The 24,339-nt window shown below is 43.1% G+C and overlaps 1 protein-coding gene across 1 annotated transcript in view; it reads left to right on the top strand.

The window, feature by feature from the left end:
* LOC126480675 (odorant receptor Or2-like) overlaps positions 1-24,339 on the top strand; it is a 74,640-nt gene that overhangs the window by 49,391 nt on the left and 910 nt on the right. The window contains exon 4 of the mRNA XM_050103899.1: positions 7,523-7,678. Within this exon, the coding sequence (XP_049959856.1) occupies positions 7,523-7,678 (156 nt within the window). The remainder of the gene's footprint in view (positions 1-7,522; positions 7,679-24,339) is intronic.

Here is a 24,339-nt window from a genome sequence, read left to right as displayed (position 1 = left end):
CATACCTCTTGAGTATGACACAGCATACCAATTAAACACAGGCCCAATCAAAATCTAAGTGAGTAGTAATTTACCAATTCGTGTCGATAGAGGCGCGCTCGTGAACAGATACTCAGTTTTATAAAAACAGACTTTCGTCGTAAGATTATTGTGGGTAGTTTTATTACAGTTCTTATAATACAGCTCACAATTTTCCTAAGGTTTCCTTTAGTGTTGTTAAAACAATAGTAAACATGAGAGAGAAATTAATAATCAACGGTATATACGAATTCTCTGATGTTATCTATAACAGTCTGAAAATGCACATGCGGTTTATTGATTACATGCATGTAGAAAACTTGTTCTGAGTTAAACCTGTCAAACAAGGTTTGAAGAAGAATAAAATGCCACTACCAGACGACAGCTAATGTAGAAAATACTTTTCCGACGTATTTTGGCACGATGCGCTCTCCCCATACATAATACAAAAGTTTCGAGATGCGGCTGCTGCCTGGTTGTCTATTAAACTTGAAAAGAATAAAATGTCGCAGAAGTTTGCCCTTTTCCCACATGCAACTATTTTGGGTTGAGAAGTGAAGAGAATTATGTTACAAGTTCCATTAGCTTGATAACTTTAGCAGACAGCAGAATTGCGTTTTAAAAAAATATGGCAGTGAATGTACTCGAATTCGAGACATCTTATCTACCGCGCGCGATACGTAGCATTACGCTACTAGCTGACACGTAGTTCTAACAGCTCCAGAAGTCAAGAACAATTCTTCCAGAACTTCTGCATTCCACAGCGCTGTGGGATAATGCATATGGCCACGCCAATACTAATGAGAGACAAACAGTTTTACCTTTTCTTTTGCACTGCACGACGTTTTCAACAAACAGATAGCGCTCAGTAGCTCAAGTGGAAAGAAACACTTCCTATTTAGATTTATGCATCCTACACTGTTGGCAGTTCTGTGTAGGTGGCAGTTACCTGATTTTATTTCGGTGATTACAAAATAAAGTTGAATGTATGCTCTGGGTAGCCGAGGCATCTAGTTCATGGTGATTCGGTCAACCAAGTAAATGAATTTACTGAACATGCTGCAAATTGATACAGGCAGTCTGTGTGTCAGAATTCTCAGCAAGTGTGGCACAACGGCGTTATGATAGAAAAATGAGCCAGTAAGGAGACGAGTTGGTGGTCTGTTGGGCTGATGATAGGTTTATATGTCTATGGTCTGGGTTCGATTCCAACTTGGATCAGTGATTTTAGATAGGGAGAGACAGATTCCATTCTCTTCTGGCTTCACCAAGTGGCGAAAATATAACAGCATTGTGGTCTGAAATTCACCTTAAAAATGATGTTCCTTCTCCACCAAGTAGACGTTAGGTTGAGCCACAATAAAGTCTGGAGTGACGACATATAGAAACTCTATCACCAGTAACCTTTCTTATACTAGTTATTTATTTCTAGTAACGAGACAAACGCAATGTACGATCACAGGACATCTTTTATCTGAGCTTCTGTAGGTCGATAAAATTGGTTCTGAACTGGGAATGCAACTCAGACCGCCCTTAACGCGGAATTTGTTCCCTTCGTGACAATACAGCTCGGCTACAATTTGTTATTTGTTCAAAACTGCAGATTCCTCAACATCTCCACATATTACGCGTGAATGGGTTCGAATCCTCGCTCGGCAATAAAGATTTTATTATGTACTATCAAGATCTATCATGAGAACACCTATCTGCTGGTGGATAATAATTTCGATGTTTAATGTATTTTCATTCGTTGTCCACACTAACGATATTTGACGTTTTTGACTCCCAATGAAACACAGAACTATTTGCGAGATCACTGTAAGTTCAAGATGTTATTCCGAGCTGCTGGTGGAGAAAAATTTGGTAGCTGGCGTCTCTTTGTGTGTAGTCATCAACGATATGTGTGGAGATCTATTCCCAGTCAGCACTGAACTCTTCGTCATATTGTTTCTAGTTCAAACATGCTCACATGTCGCTGCTGGTGCAACAAACCCATATTTAACGTTCGTTTTCTCTAGAATATAACAGCGGTAGGTGTCGGGTTGGAGTCCTTGGAAGGAAAAAACTAATGTTTCGTCTCGTCATTTCAGTTAAAACATCTAGCTACTGCCAAGAAAATGCGATATGTCACAGTTGATTGTGCTTCGATATCTATGTTATTAGGTTCTGGGTTCGAATCCCTGTCCAACACAAAGGTTTACCTCACGGCATTTCAAGTAAGTTACTTGCTAAGAAACAATATATAACGTCTCTCGGAGTTCGTTAACAGGGACAATAGGTGCTGGGTAGGAATTCGCGTCCGTTAAAAATGTTTGCGTTATGTAATTTAAAGTTGGTATTTGCTAATTGATACTGACTAAAATCGAGGTATATCACTCTCTGTATGCCTAATCAGGAATGGCTGTTAGTTTCCGTCAGTCACGAAATCTTTGCTTAGTCTGCATGACCTGGGTTTGAATCCATATGCAGAACGAGACGGTTCGTCGTGTCATGAAGTTCATACATATTCTCAACTAGCTGCTCGTGAATAACTTAAATTTTTAATGTCATTTTGTGTTTAATAATAAGTACGGTATGTTACTTTGAAGAGGAAATCATGAATACGACGAACTTACTACGTGCATTACCTATCTGACGTAATAATTAGGGTGGTAACATTTCAGGTATGTCATTTATTGTAATAAATGTGAGCTTATAATCCTTAAGGACAGTCTTATCTGTGATAAGGTGTTCCCTGATATTTGTAGTATCGTAGTATTACTTTACATCTTGAGTTATTGCGATACAGAGTAATGTTTTCTAGTGGTGACTTGTTGGAACCATTTTCAATAGTCAAACGACTGTACCAGAGAGCGATTAGAGGACTTGCTAGACAGCTGCGTTATGTGGGTTGCATGCGAATCCGGCGAAATGCAATTCAGGTCGTTCGGATACTTTTGAGTATGACTGTACATGACCACTCTGCAATTCACACTGAAGTGTCTGGCACAGGGTTCTTTGGGACTGGGCGTTTGTGTTGCACTCATCATTTCGTCATCATCATCATCATTATTCGTGACAGTGGCTAGATTGGACTGTGTAAATAAATTGGACTGTCTAAAAATTGGGACTCTGTACGGGCGCTGAAGACCGCGCAGTTGAGCGCTCCACAAACCAAACGTCATCATCATTACAGGATTGTTTGAACCACTATCACACTATTTTTCTACCGCACCAGTGTCGAACAGCGAGTGAGAAACATGAACACTCAAATAATCCCGTACGAGATCTGATTTCTCTTATTTTATTGTGATGATCCTCTCTCCCTATGTAGGGAAATATTTTCACATTGAGAGGATAAAGTTTGTGATTGAAATTTTGTGAAAAGAACTCGCCGCAGCAAAAAATGCCTTTGTTTCAATGATTGCCGTCCCAACTCACTCATCATATCCGTGGCACTCGCGCCCCTATTTCGCGATAATACAAAAAGAGCTGATATTCTTTGAACTTGTACGACGTCCCCCATCAATCCTATCTGACGAGTATCCCATACAACATAGCAGTACTCCAGCAGAGGAAGAACAAATATAGTGTAGCCAGTCTCTTTAGTAGACCGATGGCATCTTGTAAGCGTTCTGCCAGTAACACGTAGTCTCCGGTTTGCCTTTCACACATTATCTATGTGATCGCCGCCAGTTAAGTTGTTCGTAATTGTAATTGTAATTACTAGGTATTTAGTCAACTGACAGCTTTTAAATTTGTGTGATTTATCGTGTAACCGAAATTTAACGGATTTCTTTATGTAGTCATGTGGATGATCTCACACTTTTCCTTATTAAGAGACAATTGCCACTTTTCGCACCATACAGATATCTTGACTAAATCATTTTGCAGTTGGTTTCGATTATTTGATGACTTTGTGTTGGATGGTGAGGAGGCGTGTGTTCAAAGTTGTTCTTCCGTCGAAGGTTAATCCCAAATACTTCAGTGCGTTTGTCAGAGGGATGGGTTGGTTGTAAATGGAGAGGTGGAGGTCTGTAAGACGGAAACGCCGAGTGGTAGGTACAAACATGATGGCGTTTCCACGTAGTACACTACTTGTCCACGAGATTGAAGTGGCACTAGAGGAAGGCATGGGCGAGTTGGAGGGTGTGGTTAGTGGCTAGGTAGTCAGTCTCGTCAGCATTTTGAAGGAGTTGTGTCGGGGGGAGGTTTAGGGAATGTCTGCAGTGCACATGATGTAAAGGTGGGGGAAAGGACAGAGGCACGAGGCAGACCTACAGTGGTGTGAAATATTCATATGTGAGAGTACATGTGGTTGATTATGACATATGTATACCAGTGGAGTTGGAAGGATGCCACAAGGTAGACGTTAACTGGGAGAGCCCTAGAAGTCCCTTGTCGCTTTCACTTATAAAATGGAGTTTTTTCCACGCTTGTGCCGAAGAACCGGATTTCTTGGATAAAATTTTCCAGCTACCAGTGGTGGGCCATCGTCATTGGATAGCTAGCGATATCTCACAGAGAAAGCGATAGGGAATGTTTACCAAAATATTACTATCAAGCTGCAAGCGTTACTTCTCTGTAGTCTTTTGCATTTGTCGCGCATCGTGGTTTGATGGCGAGTAGCCGTGAAGATGGAAGACTACGAGTATATCCATCATCTCTATTGAAATTACTTTTGTTCTTAGGGATATCAACTGCGTCTCAGACTTCCGTCTATAAATGTTTCATTCTGAGGCTCGCGTTCGTACGTTGTTGAAATATACACTGGCTGCTGTTCTCCAGACGTTACTCTAGTGCAGATTTCACACGTCGTTTTAAACACATGTAGCTTCGTGCTCTTTGAACCTTTCTTTTGCTGCTTGCATGTCTGGATGAACAGAAATTGACGACGATGCACAGATATCCGAACTTACTTCGAAATAAATCCGATAAATGCGTACAAATTGGCTTTGATTTGTTAGGTATAGACTTCCCGTGTATTGGTGATATATGAAAATTTTTGCCGGAGCAGGACTTGAACCTGGCTTTTCTACTTATCGCGAACAGTCGCCTTAACTATTTTTTTTTTGTTCTTGATCTCATTTTGCTCGTTAATGTTCGTTGTATTTGTTCGAGGCGAACGTCCCATGTCGCTTATTCAAGTTTTATCGTTGATCCATTAATTCAGTTTTTTTCTTACAGAGGGCAGCTAACCCTCTGACCGCACACGCTGAGCTACCGTGCCGGAAACTACTAGGCTATACGTGGGCGGTTCCCGGACCCACTCAAACTTCCACATGTCGTAATGTCTACGTCCCTATACCATAGTCTCCTACCTCCATCTCTAAATGCTCGCAGCTACACTCTGTTTTCCAGCCCCGGTGAGAATGAGACTATGATGAATCGAGACCTACGGTGTTAGCGATGAATGTAGGAGATTATGGTTTGGGGAAGTTTGGGTCTGTCAAGTAGGAGTGAGCGGTAGCTTATTGGTTCGGGCGGCCGCTCACGATAAGCGGGAAACACGCATTCCAGTCCCGTTCCTCCAAAAATTGTCGTATTGCACCAATAGGTGGTACATATACACGTAACACAGCGAAAGACAAGTTATTCGCATTTAGCGAATTTATTTCGATGTACTCTCTTTTACTGTTTTCCTTGTTTCGTCTGAATGCACTTTGCCACAGCCAAGCGTCAACTTCACAGATTACCGGAATGTGTAGGTGAACTGGCGCGACCGTGTTGCGTCGAAAGTCTTTTATTTTGCACTGAATGAAAATATGGTCTTCACACTATTCCTCCGAAGAATTGTGCTTATGCTTTCAGTAACTCCAGAAACTTTACTGAGTGAGAAGGCGGTTCCTCGTTCTTCTTATTATCATAATTAGCACTACTTCATTCGAAGGTCCCAGAGAGAGGTCGGAACGTCGATTTCTAAAGAGGAAATCTGAAGAGGATCATGATGTGGCCTAACAAACCTACAAGATCCTACACTCCTGGAAATGGAAAAAAGAACACATTGACACCGGTGTGTCAGACCCACCATACTTGCTCCGGACACTGCGAGAGGGCTGTACAAGCAATGATCACACGCACGGCACAGCGGACACACCAGGAACCGCGGTGTTGGCCGTCGAATGGCGCTAGCTGCGCAGCATTTGTGCACCGCCGCCGTCAGTGTCAGCCAGTTTGCCGTGGCATACGGAGCTCCATCGCAGTCTTTAACACCGGTAGCATGCCGCGACAGCGTGGACGTGAACCGTATGTGCAGTTGACGGACTTTGAGCGAGGGCGTATAGTGGGCATGCGGGAGGCCGGGTGGACGTACCGCCGAATTGCTCAACACGTGGGGCGTGAGGTCTCCACAGTACATCGATGTTGTCGCCAGTGGTCGGCGGAAGGTGCACGTGCCCGTCGACCTGGGACCGGACCGCAGCGACGCATGGATGCACGCCAAGACCGTAGGATCCTACGCAGTGCCGTAGGGGACCGCACCGCCACTTCCCAGCAAATTAGGGACACTGTTGCTCCTGGGGTATCGGCGAGGACCATTCGGAACAGTCTCCATGAAGCTGGGCTACGGTCCCGCACACCGTTAGGCCGTCTTCCGCTCACGCCCCAACATCGTGCAGCCCGCCTCCAGTGGTGTCGCGACAGGCGTGAACGGAGGGACGAATGGAGACGTGTCGTCTTCAGCGATGAGAGTCGCTTCTGCCTTGGTGCCAATGATGGTCGTATGCGTGTTTGGCGCCGTGCAGGTGAGCGCCACAATCAGGACTGCATACGACCGAGGCACACAGGGCCAACATCCGGCATCATGGTGTGGGGAGCGATCTCCTACACTGGCCGTACACCACTGGTGATCGTCGAGAGGACACTGAATAGTGCACGGTACATCCAAACCGTCATCGAACCCATCGTTCTACTATTCCTAGACCGGCAAGGGAACTTGCTGTTCCAACAGGACAATGCACGTCCGCATGTACCCCTTGCCACCCAACGTGCTCTAGAAGGTGTAAGTCAACTACCCTGGCTAGCAAGATCTCCGGATCTGTCCCCCATTGAGCATGTTTGGGACTGGATGAAGCGGCGTCTCACGCGGTCTGCACGTCCAGCACGAACGCTGGTCCAACTGAGGCGCCAGGTGGAAATGGCATGGCAAGCCGTTCCACAGGACTACATCCAGCATCTCTACGATCGTCTCCATGGGAGAATAGCAGCCTGCATTGCTGCGAAAGGTGGATATACACTGTACTAGTGCCGACATTGTGCATGCTCTGTTGCCTGTGTCTATGTGCCTGTGGTTCTGTCAGTGTGATCATGTGATGTATCTGACCCCAGGAATGTGTCAATAAAGTTTGCCCTTCCTGGGACAATGAATTCACGGTGTTCTTATTTCAATTTCCAGGAGTGTATTTTCAATGACAAGGCCACACAATCTTGCAGACTTGTGCATATGTTATGTTCCTTTCCCCGTTTATGGTGCAGGAGACAGATAGGCACATTAACGGTGCTTCTGGTGGTTACCTAAATGTTTCAGGGAGAATCTGTGTCCCTAGCGGCGTACAACTGTGGGTGGCCAGACGCCGGCGCCCGCTTCGGGAGGGCAGTGCAGCTGGTCATCAACCGCGCGCAGCAGCCGTTGGCGCTCACCGCTGGTGGGGTCTACCCCATCCAGAGGGCCACCTTCCTGTCAGTAAGTTTTACAGCACATTACCACACCCTACCGTCACCATTCTATCTGCCCTTTCCGACTTTTTCAAACACTATACTTTTTCATACACCATAATACATTGCCGGAAAAAAAATTGGTACTCCTTTTTAGAGGTTTCCAGTTCACTCAAGATTTATTATTGCAACAGTGCTTAAAAAGTACATGAAATTGTTACATTTACGAATCAGTGGCACAAGCGGATCTGAGGTACCAGCTGTCGACTCATGTCGAAACACCCCTCTTAGTACGAGGCATAGTCTCCACAGACGGCAATGCAGGTGCTGAGTCTGGCTGGCTCCCCCCGTCGGAGGTTCGAGTCCTCCCTCGGGCATGGGTATGTTTGTGTTGTCCTTAGCGTAAGTTAGTCTAAGTTGGATTAAGTTGAGCGTAAGCTTAGGGACCAATGACCTTACTAGTTTGGTCCCTTGGACCTTACCACAAATTTCCAAAAATCTTCTGACTCTGGCATCCAATCGATCGTACAGATGGTGAATGCTGTCCTGGGATACGTTATGCCACGCCTGTTCGACCTGTTCATGTAGTTCTGTAAGAGTTGTTGGTTGCCAAGGCGCATGAGTCCTTTGTCGTCCCTTCATAGCTCACACGTGCTCGTTTGGAAACAAGTTCTGAGATCGTGCTGGCTGCGTCTTGCAGAGCATGTTGAGTTTCATGGGCAGCGTGGGGGCGAGCATTATCCTGTAAGAACATCACCATCGTGTTGCAATAACGGCAAAAGAACGGGTCTAACAACATTCCGCGTGCCGAGCATTTGTAGCGTCCCCTCCAGAAACATCAAAGGTGAACGAGAGTTGTAGTTTATCGCACACCAGAATGCGAATGCACTCTACGAGACAGTGCTCACCAGGTCTACGTCGTACGCGCAAACGACAATCACTTGCGTGCAGCAGAATCTGCTCTCATCGCTGTAAACCACTGCACATCATTTCATCTTCCAAGTGATGCTCTGAGCCGTTCACGTCGATGCTGTGGGGTAGTGGAAAACATGCTAGAGGTGTGTGTCCCATAGTCCAACTGCTAATAACTATTTCGCTACCGTCTGTGTTGACACATTTGAGCTCACAAGTTCTCTTATCTGCTCGGAGTAGCTTTACGGTCTGCCACTGCTGCCCTTACAGTACGACGATCCTGACGGGGGCCTCTGCTTTTATGGATTCAAGAACCATGTCCAACTTTTGTAGCAACTCTCTGAAAGGATCATCCCGCCACTCAGAAGGTCACCATATGACCCCTTTCAAACACTCTCAGTTGGCCTGTTGGAAGCCTGAGTGTGTCTCCGTGGCACGACTGCCTGCTTACTTCACACCTTTGCACCTCGGTGGGCCTTCTGGCTGTGACCATTCCTTATTAGAGAGTAGACACAGACGGCGCTCTGGTATCTATGGCACTATGCTATGTGTTGGCGGACGACTCTGAAAGCATTATCAGTACATCTTCCAACCCCCAGGTGGCATATGCAGTCACTGGATCAAAGTCAACTTAGTCTTTCCAGGTGTGTCAATTTTTTTCATGCAGTACACTTTCGACTGACGCAAACAGGAAAAAATACATGTCACCTCCTTAAAACAATACACAGGTCTCTTTGAAGCACTTTAGATGGTGTAGCATGTGTCCATCCGCCACTGACGTAAGTTTCTACAGTGAAGCGGTGTATACTGGGTATAAAAGAAAGGTACCGCCAGGCTTTCAGTAAACATTCCTCACACATAGAGGAATAAAATGTGTTACATGGACCTGGATCCCAAAACGTTTTATTTCCATGTTTGACTTCATTTTCTACTTCACTTCACAATCACATTACAACGTCTGTAGGCATTATCAACAAATGATTTTCCTGCACGGTTCAGTAATCCAAGATGTTATGTAACTTTTTTAGGTTGCAGAGGCTTACGATACCTCTTTATTTTCAACCATAATATTTTCGGGTATATAGTATCTTATTCATGTTCTTAGACATTTATACAATGTTTTATAGTTTGGCGAAGTTGTTCTGTACATAAAGTTGGTTGAGTTTATGTATTTGGAGGGAATCCTAATTCAGCTTTACAAAGAGTACCCTACGGCATTGGCCCCTTACTTAGGTTGCGTTTATCGGGAATCTGCCGCCCAGCGCGAAGTCCTAAGCGACTGTAAAAAAGCACAGGTGACTCTTGTACGTAAGAAGGGTAAAGGAACGGACCCGCAAAATTGCAGACCAATGTCCTTAACATCGGTTTGCTGAGAATACTTGAACGCATTCGCAGTTGGAATATAATAAATTTCTTCGTGAGGGAATAGCTTCTGTTTACAAATCAGGACGGTTTTAAAAAGCATCACTTGTCTGAAAGTCAGCTCGCCCTTTTCTCACATGATATACTACGATCTATGGATGAAGGGCAACAGGCGAATTCCAAATTCCTAGATTTCCGGAAACCATTCGAGACGGTGCTCCACTGCAGACTGTTAATGAAGATACGAGCATACAGAGTAGGTTCCCAGATATGTGAGTGGCTGGTGGACTTCTTTAGTAATAGAATCCAGTATGTAGTCCTCTACGGTGAGAGTTCATCAGAGACAAGGATATTATGAGGGCTGCCCCAGAAAAGTGCGATAGGACAGTTGTTATTTTCTGTTTATGTAAATGATCTGGCGGATGAGGGTGCACACAACATGTAGCTGTTTGCTGATGATGCTGTAGTGTATGGGCAAACGTCGAAGCTGAGTGGCTGTAGGAGGATGCAAGATGACTTAGACGAAATTTCTAGTTGATGTGATCAATGGCAACTGGCTCTGAATGTAGAAAAATTTAAGTTAATGAGGATGAGTAGGTAAAATAAACCTGTAATGTTCTAATACAGAATTAGTACTTTGCTGCGTGACACAAGTCACATTGTTTAAATATCTGGGCATAACGTTGTAAAGTGACATGAAATGGGACGAGCATATGAGGATTGTTATTGGGAAGGCGAATGGTGGAAGAGTTTTAGGAAAGTGTTCTTCCTATGTAAAGAAGACCGCATGTACGACGCTGTTGCAACCTGTTCCCGCGCCTAGTCTGATCAGAGGGAGACATCAAAGCAATTCAGAGGCGGGCTGCTAGATTTGTTACCGGTAGGTTCGAACAATATGCAAGTGTTACAAAGATACTTCGAGAACTCAAATGGGAATCCCTGTAGGGAAGGCGACGTTCTTTAAGTGGAAAACTATTGAGAAAATTTAGAGAACCGGCATTTGAAGCTGACTGCTGAACGATCCTACTGCCACCAACATATACTTCGCGTAAGGATCGAGAATGTAAGATATGAGAAATTTGGTCTCATACGTAGGCATACAGACGGACGTATTTCTCTCGCTCTATCTGCGCGTGGAACAGGAAAGGAGTTGACTAGTAATGTTACAGGGTTCCCTCCGTCACATACCGTACTGCAGCTTGTGGAGTATTTATGTTGGTACAGACGTAGATATTGATATGACCCTTCAGGTTATGCAGTCTTCAACGACCCTCCTCCACACTGCTTGATATCAGGCGCTCCACTGTGACATAAGGGAAGGAACAGCAAGAAGTTCGACATTAAAGAAGGGCGCCGCAGGAGATGGAATGCTGCAACAATAAAACATCAACGTGTTCAAGTTCCATCTACCAATCAACCCAAGATTTGATCTGAAGAGAAGAGAGTGGACAAGAATGAACAGGATAAGAACCAGTCACGCCAAGTGCATTCCTGTGATGCTCACGTGGGGATTCTGAAACTCTCCAGCCTGCGATTGTGGCGCCCAACAACAAACCGGTCAGCATATTGTGAGAGATTGTCCTCTCAGTAAGTAGGGCCTATCCAGGACATTTCAGTGACTTTAGTAATGCTCCTTCCTCTGCTATCAATTGGCTTCATTGAATAGATGTTGAACTCTGATTAAATGTATCTGTTTTAATTAACAGTGCCAAATTTGTAGTTTAAATGTTCTCCTTCAAGTATTAATGAATTGTTAATTTTCAGAATTTAAACGTATCAGCTTTGGACCTATATACTCAAATGTATAATTGTAAACTATATGTATTTCTAAATATTTGCATGAGTCGCCATACGATGAATAAATAACATAAAAAACCGATATTAAATACATCATCCGGTTATGCTACGAAAATTAGTCTTTCTATAAAAAGGCCACAACAAAATCTAAATTACTACTTTGTTATCAATTTTATTTTATAAAATTAAAAGACTGCCATTTAAGAAAAACGTAACTTAATTTTTGGTTAATTTACCAATTTACTAATTGTATGGCATAACTCAGCATCTGTATTTTTGAACACCAGCTGATTTGTCTTGTCAGTTTCATCTTCATAATAACTTTAAAATAATTTCATTTCATGTGTGAAACACGTTAACTATCATGGATTTATACCTACTCTGAAAAGCGAAAATGTGCGTGACTTTTATTTTGAACGACAAAAAGTTCTGGAAGCTTCGAGAACATTATCTGTTTGATATATGGTGTAAATTGACATCAAAGCACCACCATTTGCTTACTAGTCTTTCGACCACGCGCATGTGCTGTGCACTCAAGGCTCTTTGATTTGGGAGTGGTATAACAAAGAAAAATGTGACTTTATTTCATATAAAAAATTCAGTGACGTGTTTAGTGCATCTGGAAGTATGGGGATAGAAAGTGAATATGTCAAAATTAAAGCGTTACACTTCAGTCTCATCGGAAAAACAACACCGGATCATTATTCTTTTTCATTAAGGCTATCCACGAAACAAGAACTTTTGACGCTGACGCCAATTGCAAGATAAGTAAAAGATTTATTTTCGTTACAAAGCTACCCTCTTAACTGCTTACTAGAAATTTTGCTGTAGCAGTGCTTCGCGGTAAAATAAAATGTGTGGGCGCGAGACTTTTTAATGATTGCGATTTGGATTTGATTTTGAATTGAATTGAAATTATTTTTGAGATTTTACTTATACTTTTAAGTTTATGCTTTTAATAACTGGCTGGTTAATAAAGATTAAGGTGAGCAAACTTTTTGTTCACGTTAAAGTTACTTTAATATGAGCCTGTATAGAAACACATTGCATTTAAATTGAAAACTGAAATAATATTTTTGTATTTTCATCGGCTAACATTTTTAACAAGCATGAGTTCTTTGTTATAATTTGCAACTGCCCACACACGCGAGAGAATTGTTCTTACCGCCGTTAACAAACAATTGAAGTCCGAATCGTGGCTCTGGATTTCGGTGAGTAACTGAAAATAAAAATCTTAACGACTATGTTGTCTTCCGCTGCGTCAGGCGGCTGTGGAAAAAATATTTGTTATGTTTTGAGTTGGCGATCTCTTCGCTTCCGTTAAATTCGTGAATTGAAAATGCCACATAATGGCGTCTGTTGCAGCAGCGGCGGCTGCAACTATTGAGCTGAAAATTACTCAGAATACTGTTTTTAAAAGGAAACGGACATGACACAGGGCGGAGTGTACCCAGTGGCGGAGAGTGGTAACTCATCAAAAGCCGAAACATACTCTACCCACTTGGTGTGGCGATTAGGGATATAGGTTCGCATGAACCGGTTCAGTTCCTTAAACGTGCGTTCAACCAGACTACTTTCTGGATGAAAGCGAGATACAAAAATATGTTTAACACTCAGTTCTTGCAGAAAAGTTTTCCATTTCATACTGCTAAAGTATGTGGCATTGTCTTATACAATGATATGTGGTTCAAAATGGCTCTGAGCACTATGGGACTCAACTGCTGTGGTCATCAGTCCCCTAGAACTTAGAACTACTTAAACCTAACTAACCTAAAGACATCACACACATCCATGCCCGAGGCAGGATTCGAACCTGCTACCGTAGCAGCAGCGCGGCTCCGGACTGGAGCGCCTAGAACCGCACGGCCACCGCGGCCGGCAATGATATGTGGTTTACCAATTTTAATAAAGTAGTCGGTTCGTAACTTTTGAATGAGGGGTGTAACAGCTGAAGTTTTCACTGGGTATAACTTTAAGAATTTGGAAAAAGCATCACACACTGCAAAGATATATTTTACACCTCCTCTCCAATACGTAGCGTTCCTTGGATATCCATTGAAACCAGTCGTAACGGTTTGTTGGGTACAGTAGGATGAAGTTCGCTTACAGTGGGCAGATTGATATATTTCGCCTTCTGACAAACTACGCATGTCCTCACTAGGTTCTGAATTACTCCTTTCATGTTACTGAAGTGACAGTGTCTTGCCAGAAGGGATCTACATTTGTCAATTCCTACGTGTCCCCACCAGAGGTGCACGTGCCGTATCAAATCAGTAATCCATATTTTAGGTACACAGATGCACCACATATCCTTGTTAATATCCTTTCTGCAATATAATATATCATTTTGTATAGAATAATTGCTTCTTACTTCATTTTCATCAGAAGTCTGGAGTTCTTACTTGATTCTTCCTAACACAGGATCTTCGTCCTGTAACCATGGCAGTTGCCTGCGTACCTGCAGGAACTTTTTTCTATAAGTATGATCTTTCATGATCAAGATTACATACTCTTATGCCTGTTCCAGTATTGCTGTCAATTCTGGTAGACCTTGCGGCAAACGTGATAGAGCATCGGGGATTACATTGTCACTACCCTTAATACCTGCCGGCTGAAGTGGCCGAGCGGTTCTTGGCGCTACAGTCTGGAACCGCGCGACCGCTACGGTCGCAGGTTCGAATCCTGCCCCGGGCATGGATGTGTGTGATTTCCTTAGGTTAGTTAGGTTTAAGTAGTTGTAAGTTCTAGGGGACTGATGACCTCAGAAGTTAAGTCCCATAGTGCTCAGATCATTTGAACCTTAATACCTTCGGAATTGGTATTCCTGGAGTGCAAGTACCCACCTAGTCAATATATCATGTATCAGCTTACACGTCAACAAGAAATCGCAAAAGATTTTCACATTCTTCCCATACACATAGTATCGGAACTTTTTTCTGACCCACACAACTGCCAGTGCTTCGAGTTCAGTAACAGTGTATAAACGTTCACAACTCGATGACACTCGACTTGCGAAACCAATTATTTTTATTTCCTTTCTTCCTTCGTTCTCCTCAATTTGGAACAAACAAGCTCCTACTCCGACAGCGGAAGAGTCTGTGGCAAGACAAAATTCCTTCGACAGATCAGGATGCGATAGTAAGTTAGCATTCAAAGTGCTTGTCGCATTTGCTTGAACGCTCGTTGACACTGGTCATTCCATATCCATGGTACATTTTTCCTCAGAAAGTTTAAAAGTGCATTGTTATTCAACAGATGGTCGGGTATAAACCGTCGAAAAAAGGACACTAGTCCTAAAAATGCCTTCAGTTGTTTCTTAATTCTTGGATGAGGAAAGTTCTCAATCGCTTTCATTTTCTTTTTATCAGGTACAATACCTGTGGACGATATTATGTGTCCAAGAAATTTAATTCTCTCTCTGTCACACTTGGCCTTCGCCAGGATTGCAGTTACGTCTACTTTGGAAAATCGTTTGAGTACGCGTGTTAGCATATCAATGTGGCTTTCCCGATCTAGAGTAGCTATTAACAGGTCGTCTACATATAATGTTGCACGGTCCAGTAAATATGGTCCCAACATTGTGTCAAGCGCTGTAATGAAAACACCTGCGCAGACATTTAACCTGAATGGCAAAACTTTAAACTGGTAAATTCTCCCAGAAAATACAAATGCAGTATATTTTCTTGACGACTCAGTAAGTGGGATTTGCCAGTAGGACGATCGCAAATCAACAGAGGTCGAATATTTGACCCCGAAAAATTTTTGAATTTGTTCATCCAGATTCTCTGGCCGTGTTTTCACAGGTACGATTATTTTATTGATGTCTCGTGCATCAAGCACGAGATGTATACTACCATCTGCCTTTGCTGCTGCAACAAGCGGGCTGTTATATGGAGATAAGGATGGTTCAATTATCCCTCATTGCATCATTCTTCGGATCTCTTTCGTAACTGCCTCCTTTTTGGACTATGGGACGGTGTAATTGGCATGGCGAAACGTATCATGAGGCACTACCTCAGTGTTATTAAGTGTAGCCTTTTGTAGCACCTGGTTTCTCCGAGAACACATTCTCATAACTTACGAGCAGCTGAGTTAATTCATTCTGTTGTGCCACAGACAAATATTCTGATTCCATGGCCTTCATGTTTATCAGATTTCTTTTCTCTTCACAGTCTTCGGTAATAGATTCATTATAATATTCTTTTCTTCCACGTAAGTCTGAGTACAAGTTCATAACCTGTAGGCCTTCAAATCTAACCTGAGAGCTACGGCAATACTTTCCGTGCATATCTCGTGTTCGTAACATTGGCAATGTCACATGTTTACTCTTGTTCATAATGCTCAATTCACCGCACAAGAGGCCGATATGTGCGTCCCTCTGATGTAAGAATTCTATTCCCAGAATGCAAGCGACCATCAATCCTTTAACAACAAGGAACGAGCTTCTTATTGCTTCATTTCGTAGAACAAATTCAACTTGCACCTGGTGTTTTATGGTTTGGGACTGTGCATCAATTGCACCTGTCACTCGACAATTTTTTACAGGCAATACAGGTATGTGATTGTTTCGGCTTATTTACTTTTAAAGTTCTAAACTCAGGACGTTAGTTGACGCACCTGTGTCAACTATTATTTGAATCGGTGCACCGTATATTTCGTCTTGTAATACCGCTTGCACAACATTTTTATCTGTTTGTTTACATTTTTGGGGTACATTTACTAATTCCTCCTCTATTTTCATCCTGTCATTATACCTCAGCATACAGAGATTGTTATTGTCATTATAGAACGTGCCCACACTACACCATCTCACAGCCAACAACGGAGAGCGGATTGGTGCTGTCTATAGTTTGGCGGGTGACAGACATTGGGTTGACGGTTATCTGTCACCTCCACTATCCTCACACTATGATTTTGATTGTTGCTACTATGGTTGGGTTGGCTATCCTGCCTACCCGATGGTGGAGTTTGATATGTCGCGTTGTTCTCATTATGTGGCTGGCGGTTATAGCCTCCAGTGTGCGGTTCTAGGCGCTTCAGACTGGAACCGCGAGACCGCTACAGTCGCAGGTTCGAATCCTGCCTCGGGCATGGATGTGTGTGATGTCCTTAGGTTAGTTAGGTTTAAGTAGTTCTAAGTTCTAGGGGACTGATTACCTCAGAAGTTGAGTCCCATAGTGCTCAGAGCCATTTGAACCATAGCCTCCAGCCATGTTTTGTTGTGGACCTGAATTTGAATTCCATTGTGGCGCTGCATTTTGTTGCCATTGTGTTGGTGGTTCGTTATATCCGCGCCACTGGTTCCAGTTATTTCGCCACCGCAGGTTACCGATACCATTGTAACCATTACTCATTCGCCCGTCATGATGCGTTTTTCTGTTATGATTAGTATAACCCTTATGTTGTTTGGCCCACGATTCGTTTGTCTGTATTCTTGTCTGTCCCAGTACCGTTTGGTATTGGGTTATTATTACTGCAGTTGTAATCAGCTTTCTGCTGATTCAACTTATTTTCACTTTTCATGTCCTCGATTAATAGATCCACGCCGGTCGGTGTGGCCTAACGGTTCTAGGCGCTTCAGTCTGGAACCTCGTGACCGCTACGGTCGCAGGTTCTAATCCTGCCTCGGGCATAGATGTGTGTGATGTTCTTAGGTTAGTTAGCTTTAAGTAGTTCTAAATTCTAGGGGACTGATGACCTCGGATGTTAAGTCCCATAGTGCTCAGTGCTGAAGCGCCTAGAACCGCTCGGCCACATCGGCCGGCAACTCTGCCGACACACGTGACTTTATCCTGGCTACTTCGACTTGTATTGCGGCAGCGCTGGCGTCAGTGTTTACTTTCATAGATGTTAATCAGGGAAGAACTGGGCCCCGTAGTGTCTGAAGAATAAAATAAAGTTGGTGATAAAAACCAGTAAATTTAATGCATTGAAATCTATTGAAAATTGTTGTAACCGTTAAAGGGGGGGGGGGGGCACCAATTAGCGAAAGCAAAAAGCGTATGCTGCCGGTCAAACTTACCAAAAGCTGACACGCCCATGTGTATTTGCCTCCAACATAGTAGCTGACAACGTAAGCTACGAGTGTGTTGTCGAAGCGTGTGCTGTGGCTGTCATCCGGGTACTAAGACAACGACGGAAATTGAACTAACGTGCGCAACACGGAAAACAGAAAGCGAGACGCTAGTGTTCTCCTGAGGACTTACGGTCACCACACAAACTGTTAGACTCGCCTCTCTGTATTACATAAAATTGAACATGAGTAATCCTAAATATAATAATGTTGCTAAGATGAACTAATTATTTCTTAATCACTAAAACTTATTTCTGAATCATTAAAACAGTGTAGACATTAAATGGAGCAGATGACCTCCAAGTGGGCCAGCAGTGGGAATAAACATGAATGTTAACATAAAAAAGCTGCAGTAAGCTAACCAACTGATTGCATGTTGAGACGCCTAACTTCAAAAATTTAAATAGTCAAAAATGGTCAGTGAAACGCTGTGCCTTAACTCCGTTTGGTTACTGAGAATTTTGTCAGGGGACTGTCTTATGGACTTTATTAGATATATTTCCTCAAGCACGTTTGAAACAGCGCCGTTTTCCTCTTTATGTAGCATCTAGAAGTTATTGTGGAGATCTGAAATAGAATGTTCGTTATTACGTAAGTCGGATGTTAACGCGGATTTCGAACTGCACAAGTTGAGATGTTCTTTAAAAGCGAATTTCTAAATCCCTACATGTCTACCCAAAGTAATTTTGAGAACAGTCATTACAGGAAATTGAATAAACCCCGGTGTTCTTATCTGGGTTCCTGATCGACTGTCCCTTGTGTTTGTAATTGGAACCTATATTCTGAGGAATAAAAAACGCTGGATTCTTCTTATTTTTTAAAAATGTTTACCTATTCTTTCTGAAAGGGGTCCGTAGTAGGGAATGCGGTGGTGGTTCTTGCTGTCCTGCCTAACAGGAGATAAAGTGGTAGAAAACGTGGAGCAGTCATTGCCAGAACTTGTCGTATTCAGTACTTCCTTATTAATAACGTGAACAATATTTATATCATAACCTTTAGCTAGTGCAGTACCTTGTGTGACCTGGTATTCCCGGTCGAAAGCCTGGGGAGGTTAGGGGGACTTGCTGGAGGCGGTAAAGCAGCGAACGAAAGGCAGCCGTTTTAGATATCATGGGACGGTTAGAAGAACGATGGAGCACCACGTCAGTGGTTTGCGGTTTACGGTCAATACCAAAAACAAAAGTGCTGTCACTTAATGCGATTAAAAGGTCAAGGTAAGAGGGTGTGTCGTTAACACTGTGTTCGATTGTAAATTGAATACCAGACTGGTGCGAACTCAGGTGGTCCACCGCAAAACTCATCGGGGCTTTTAAACAGAAAGTCATCAACGTAACGAAATCAACGAAGGATTTTCGGACCCATCCGAGGCGATCTAGTGGGTAGCACAATTCAAATGAATTCAATTTATTGCTACGAATTTAAAAGCTGTCTCCTGGAAACTCTAAACATGTCGTACATACATCTACATCTACATGATTACTCTGCAATTCACATTTAACTGCTTGGCAGAGTGTTCATCGAACCACAATCATACTCTCTCTCTACCATTCCACTCCCGAACAGTGCGCGGAAAAAACGAACACCTAAACCTCTCTATTCGAGCTCTGATTTCTCTTATTTTATTTTGATGATTATTCCTACCTATGTAGGTTGGGCTCAACAAAATATTTTCGCATTCGGAAGAGAAAGTTGGTGACTGAAATTTCGTAAATAGATCTCGTCGCGACGAAAAACGTCTTTGCTTTAATGACTTCCATCCCAACTCGCGTATCATATCTGCCACAGTCTCTCCCCTATTACGTAATAATACAAAAGGAGCTGCCCTTTTTTGCACCCTTTCGATGTCCTCCGTCAATCCCACCTCGTAAGGATCCCACACCGCGCAGCAATATTCTAACAGAGGACGAACGAGTGTAGTGTAAGCTGTCTCTTTAGTGGACTTGTTGCATCTTCTAAGTGTTCTGCCAATGAAACGCAACCTTTGGCTCGCCTTCCCCACAATATTATCTATGTGGTCTTTCCAACTGAAGTTGTTCGTAATTTTAACACCCAGGTACTTAGTTGAATTGACAGTCTTGAGAATTGTACTATTTATCGAGTACTCGAATTCGAACGGATTTCTTTTGGAACTCATGTGGATCACCTCACACTTTTCGTTATTTAGCGTCAACTGCCACAGCAATCTTTTCTAAATCGCTTTGCAACTGATACTGGTCTTCGGATGACCTTACTAGACAGTAAATTACAGCATCATCTGCGAACAACCTAAGAGGACTGCTCAGATTCTCACCCAGGCCATTTAAATAGATCAGGAACAGGAGAGGTCCCAGGACGCTTCCCTGGGGAACACCTGATATCACTTCAGTTTTATTCGATGATTTGCCGTCTATTACTACGAACTGCGACCTTCCTGACAGGAAATCACGAATCCAGTCGCACAACTGGGACGATACCCCATAGGCCCGCAGCTTGATTAGAAGTCGCTTGTGAGGAACGGTGTCAAAAGCTTTCCGGAAATCCAGAAACACGGAATCAACTTGAGATCCCCTGTCGATAACGGCCATTACTTCGTGCGAATAAAGAGCCAGCTGCGTTGCACAAGAACGATGTTTTCTGAAACCACGCTGATTACGTATCAATTACATAATCGTCAATCATGGTGACATGCGATGTTGTATATTACGCATTTAGTAGTAAATCATTTTAACGGTAGCCATTGGCAATATTAATGCAGAAATAAAACAGAACATTTGAAAAATAAGAACCAGTAAAGAAAAGCTTATTGGACAAAGAGTCCGACCGTCGTGACTTACAATTCAGGGAAATATTTCTGAAGGGCAGCCGCATTATGGCATTGAAATGAATCAATGATGCGATATGAAAAGTTGTGCCGCACCGGATGTCGAACACGGATGCTCCGCTTCTCTACAACTGTTGCGTTAACCATCTCGGCCATCTGGACCTAGATTCCCAGCTCGCCATACTCGTACGCCAATTGGGCGTCTCTGTCCACACACACATGTACCCCTCGATCACCTGTATTCCGTACTCCGCAACCCGCCGTACGGTGCGTGCGGAGGGTGCCCTGTACCACTGCTGGTCATTTCCTTTCCTGTTCCACTAGCAAATAGAACGACGGAAAAACGGCTATCTATATTCCTCCGTATGAGCCCTAAATTCTCGTATCTTATCTACATGGTCCTTACGCGCAATGTACTGTATGTTGGCGTCAGTGGAATCGTTCGGCAGTCAGCTTCAGACGCCGGTTCTCGAAATTTACTCAATAGTGTTTCTCGGAGAGAACGTCGTCTTCCCTCTGGGGATACCCACTTGATGTCTTGAAGCGTCATCGAAATACTTACACGTCGTTCAAACCTGTTGTTGTTGTGGTCTTCAGTCCTGAGATTGGTTTGATGCAGCTGTCCATGCTACCCTATCCTGTGCAAGCTTCTTCATCTCCTAGTACTTACTGCAACCCACATCCTTCTGAATCTGCTTAGTGTATTCATCTCTTGGTCTCCCTCTACGATTTTTAGCCTCCACGCTGCCCTCCAATGCTAAATTTGTGATCCCTTGATGCCTCAGAACATGCCCTACTAACCGGCCCCTTCTTTTTGTCGAGTTGTACCACATACTCCTCTTCTCCCCAATTCTATTCAATACTTCCTCATTAGTTATGTGATCTACCCATCTAATCTTCGGCATTCTTCTGTAGCACCACATTTCGAAAGCTTCTATTCTCACCTTGTCCAAACTATTTATCGTCCATGTTTCACTTCCATACATGGCTACACTCCATACAAATACTTTCAGAAACGACTTCCTGACACTTAAATCTATACTCGATGTTAACAAATTTCTCTTCTTCATAAACGCTTTCCTTGCCATTGCCAGTCTACATTTTATATCTTCTCTACTTCGACCATCATCAGTTATTTTGCTCCCCATATAGCAAAATTCCTTTACTGCTTTAAGTGTCTCATTTACTAATCTAATTCCCTCAGCATCACCCGACTTAATTCGACCACATTCCATTATCCTCGTTTTGCTTTTGTTGATGTTCACCTTACATCCTCCTTTCAAGACACTGTCCATTCCGTTCAACTGCTCTTCCAAGTCCTTTGCTGTCTCTGATAGAATTACACTGTCATCGGCGAACCCCAAAGTTTTTATTTCTTCTCCATGGATTTTAATACCTACTCCAAATTTTTCTTTTGTTTCCTTTACTGCTTGCTCAATATACAGATTGAATAACATCGGGGAGAGGCTACAATCCTGTCTCACTCCCTTCCCAACCACTGCCTCCCTTTCATGCCCCTCGACTCTTATAACTGCCATCTGGTTTCTGTACAAATTGTAAATAGCCTTTCGCTCCCTGTATTTTACCCCTGCCACCTTTAGAATTTGAAAGAGAGTATTCCAGTCAACATTGTCAAAAGCTTTCTCTAAGTTTACAAATGCTAGAAATGTAGGTTTGCCTTTCCTTAATCTTTCTTCTAAGATAAGTCGTAAGGTCAGTATTGCCTCACGTGTTCCAACATTTCTACGGAATCCAAACTGATCTTCCCCGAGGTCGGCTTCTACCAGTTTTTCCATTCGTCTGTAAAGAATTGGTGTTAGTATTTTGCAGCTGTGACTTATTAAACTGATAGTTCGGTAATTTTCACATCTGTCAACACCTGCTTTCTTTGGGATGGGAATTATTATATTCTTCTTGAAGTCTGAGGGTATTTCGCCTGTCTCATACATCTTGCTTACCAGATGGTAGAGTTTAGTCTGGACTGGCTCTCCCAAGGCCGTCAGTAGTTCTAATGAAATGTTGTCTACTCCCGGGGCCTTGTTTCGCCTCAGGTCTTTCAGTGCTCTGTCAAACTCTTCACGCAGTATCGTATCTCCCATTTCATCTTCATCTACACCCTCTTCCATTTCCATGATATTATCCTCAAGTACATCGCACTTGTATAGACCCTCTATATACTCCTTCCACCTTTCTGCTTTCCCTTCTTTGTTTAGAACTGGGTTTCCATCTGAGCGCTTGATATTCATACAAGTGGTTCTCTTTTCTCCAAAGGTCTCTTTAATTTTTCTGTAGGCAGTATCTATCTTACCCCCAGTGAGATAAGCCTCTACATGCTTACATTTGTCCATCCCTGCTCAGCCATTTTGCGCTTCCTGTCAATCTCATTTTTGAGACGTCTGTATTCCTTTTTGACTGCTTCATTTACTGCATTTTTATATTTTCTCCTTTCATCAATTAAGTTCAATATTTCTTCTGTTACCCAAGGATATGTACTAGCCCTCGTCTTTTTACCTACTTGATCCTCTGCTGCCTTCACTACTTCATCCCTCAGAGCTACCCATTCTTCTTCTACTGTACTTCTTTCCCCCATTCCTGTCAATTCAAACCTACCGGTAACAAATATCGCAACCAGCCTGTGAATTGCTTCGATGTCTTCTTTCAACCCGACGTGGTACGGATCCCAAACACTCGAACATTACTCAAGAATAGACCGCACCAGCGTCATACGTATATGCGGTCTGCTCTACCGGTCAACCACTCTTTACTAAAATTCTCCCAAGAAACCGAAGCTGACTGCTCGCCTTCTCTACCACAATCTTCACATGCTCTTTCCATTTCATATCTCTTTTACGCCCAGATATTTGAACGACTTGACTGTGTTAAGCAGGACATTAGTAATACGGTATCCGAACGTTACAGGTTTGTTCTTCCTACTTATCCGCTTTACCTTAAATTTTTCCACATCTAGAGCTAGCTGCCATTCATCACATCAACTAGATATTTTGTCCACGTAAGTCGTCTTGTGCCTTGTTACGTCATTCAAGTTCGACACCTTACCGAACACCACGGAATCTTCAACAAACAACCCCAGATTGTTGCCCACCCTGTCCGCCAAATCATTTATGTATACAGAGAACAACACGATCCTATCAAATTCCCATGGGGCACTCCTGACGATACCCTTGTCTGTCGAGCCACTCACATATCTATGAAATTATTCCATACGCTGCTAACTTCGTCAGCAGCCTGCAATGGGGCACCGTCTAAAATGCTTTCCGAAAATTTGAAAATATGGAATCTTGCTGTCGCCCTTCATCCATAGTTCGCAGTATATCATGCGAGAAAAAGGCAAGCTGAGTTTCACATGACTCATGACATAAGCTCCTCAGTATGCAGAAAGCTTAATATATACGAACTGAGAATATGTTCAAGGGTTCTGTAGCAAACCTAAGCTTGGCATATTCGTCTGAATTTTGCGGGTCCATTCTTTTACCCTTCTTACACACTGGAGTCACCCGCGCTTTTTTCAAGTCCCTTGGGACTTCGTACTGAGCAAGAGATTCACGATAATTACAGGCTAGGTAATGAGCCACTGAGTACTCTTTGTAAAGCCGAACTGAGATTCCATTCGGACCTGGTGATGTATTTGCTTTCAAATCTTTCAGTTGTTTCTCTACACCAGGGATGCTTATTACTATGTCTTCCACAGAGCAGCCTGTCCGATGGTCAAATGGTGGTATGTTTG

Source organism: Schistocerca serialis, chromosome 5 (assembly GCF_023864345.2).
Source record: "Schistocerca serialis cubense isolate TAMUIC-IGC-003099 chromosome 5, iqSchSeri2.2, whole genome shotgun sequence".
In the NCBI taxonomy this organism is placed as follows: Eukaryota; Metazoa; Arthropoda; class Insecta; order Orthoptera; family Acrididae; genus Schistocerca; species Schistocerca serialis.
Note: the sequence above shows the minus strand (reverse complement) of the source record. Positions and strands in the feature narration are given on the sequence as shown.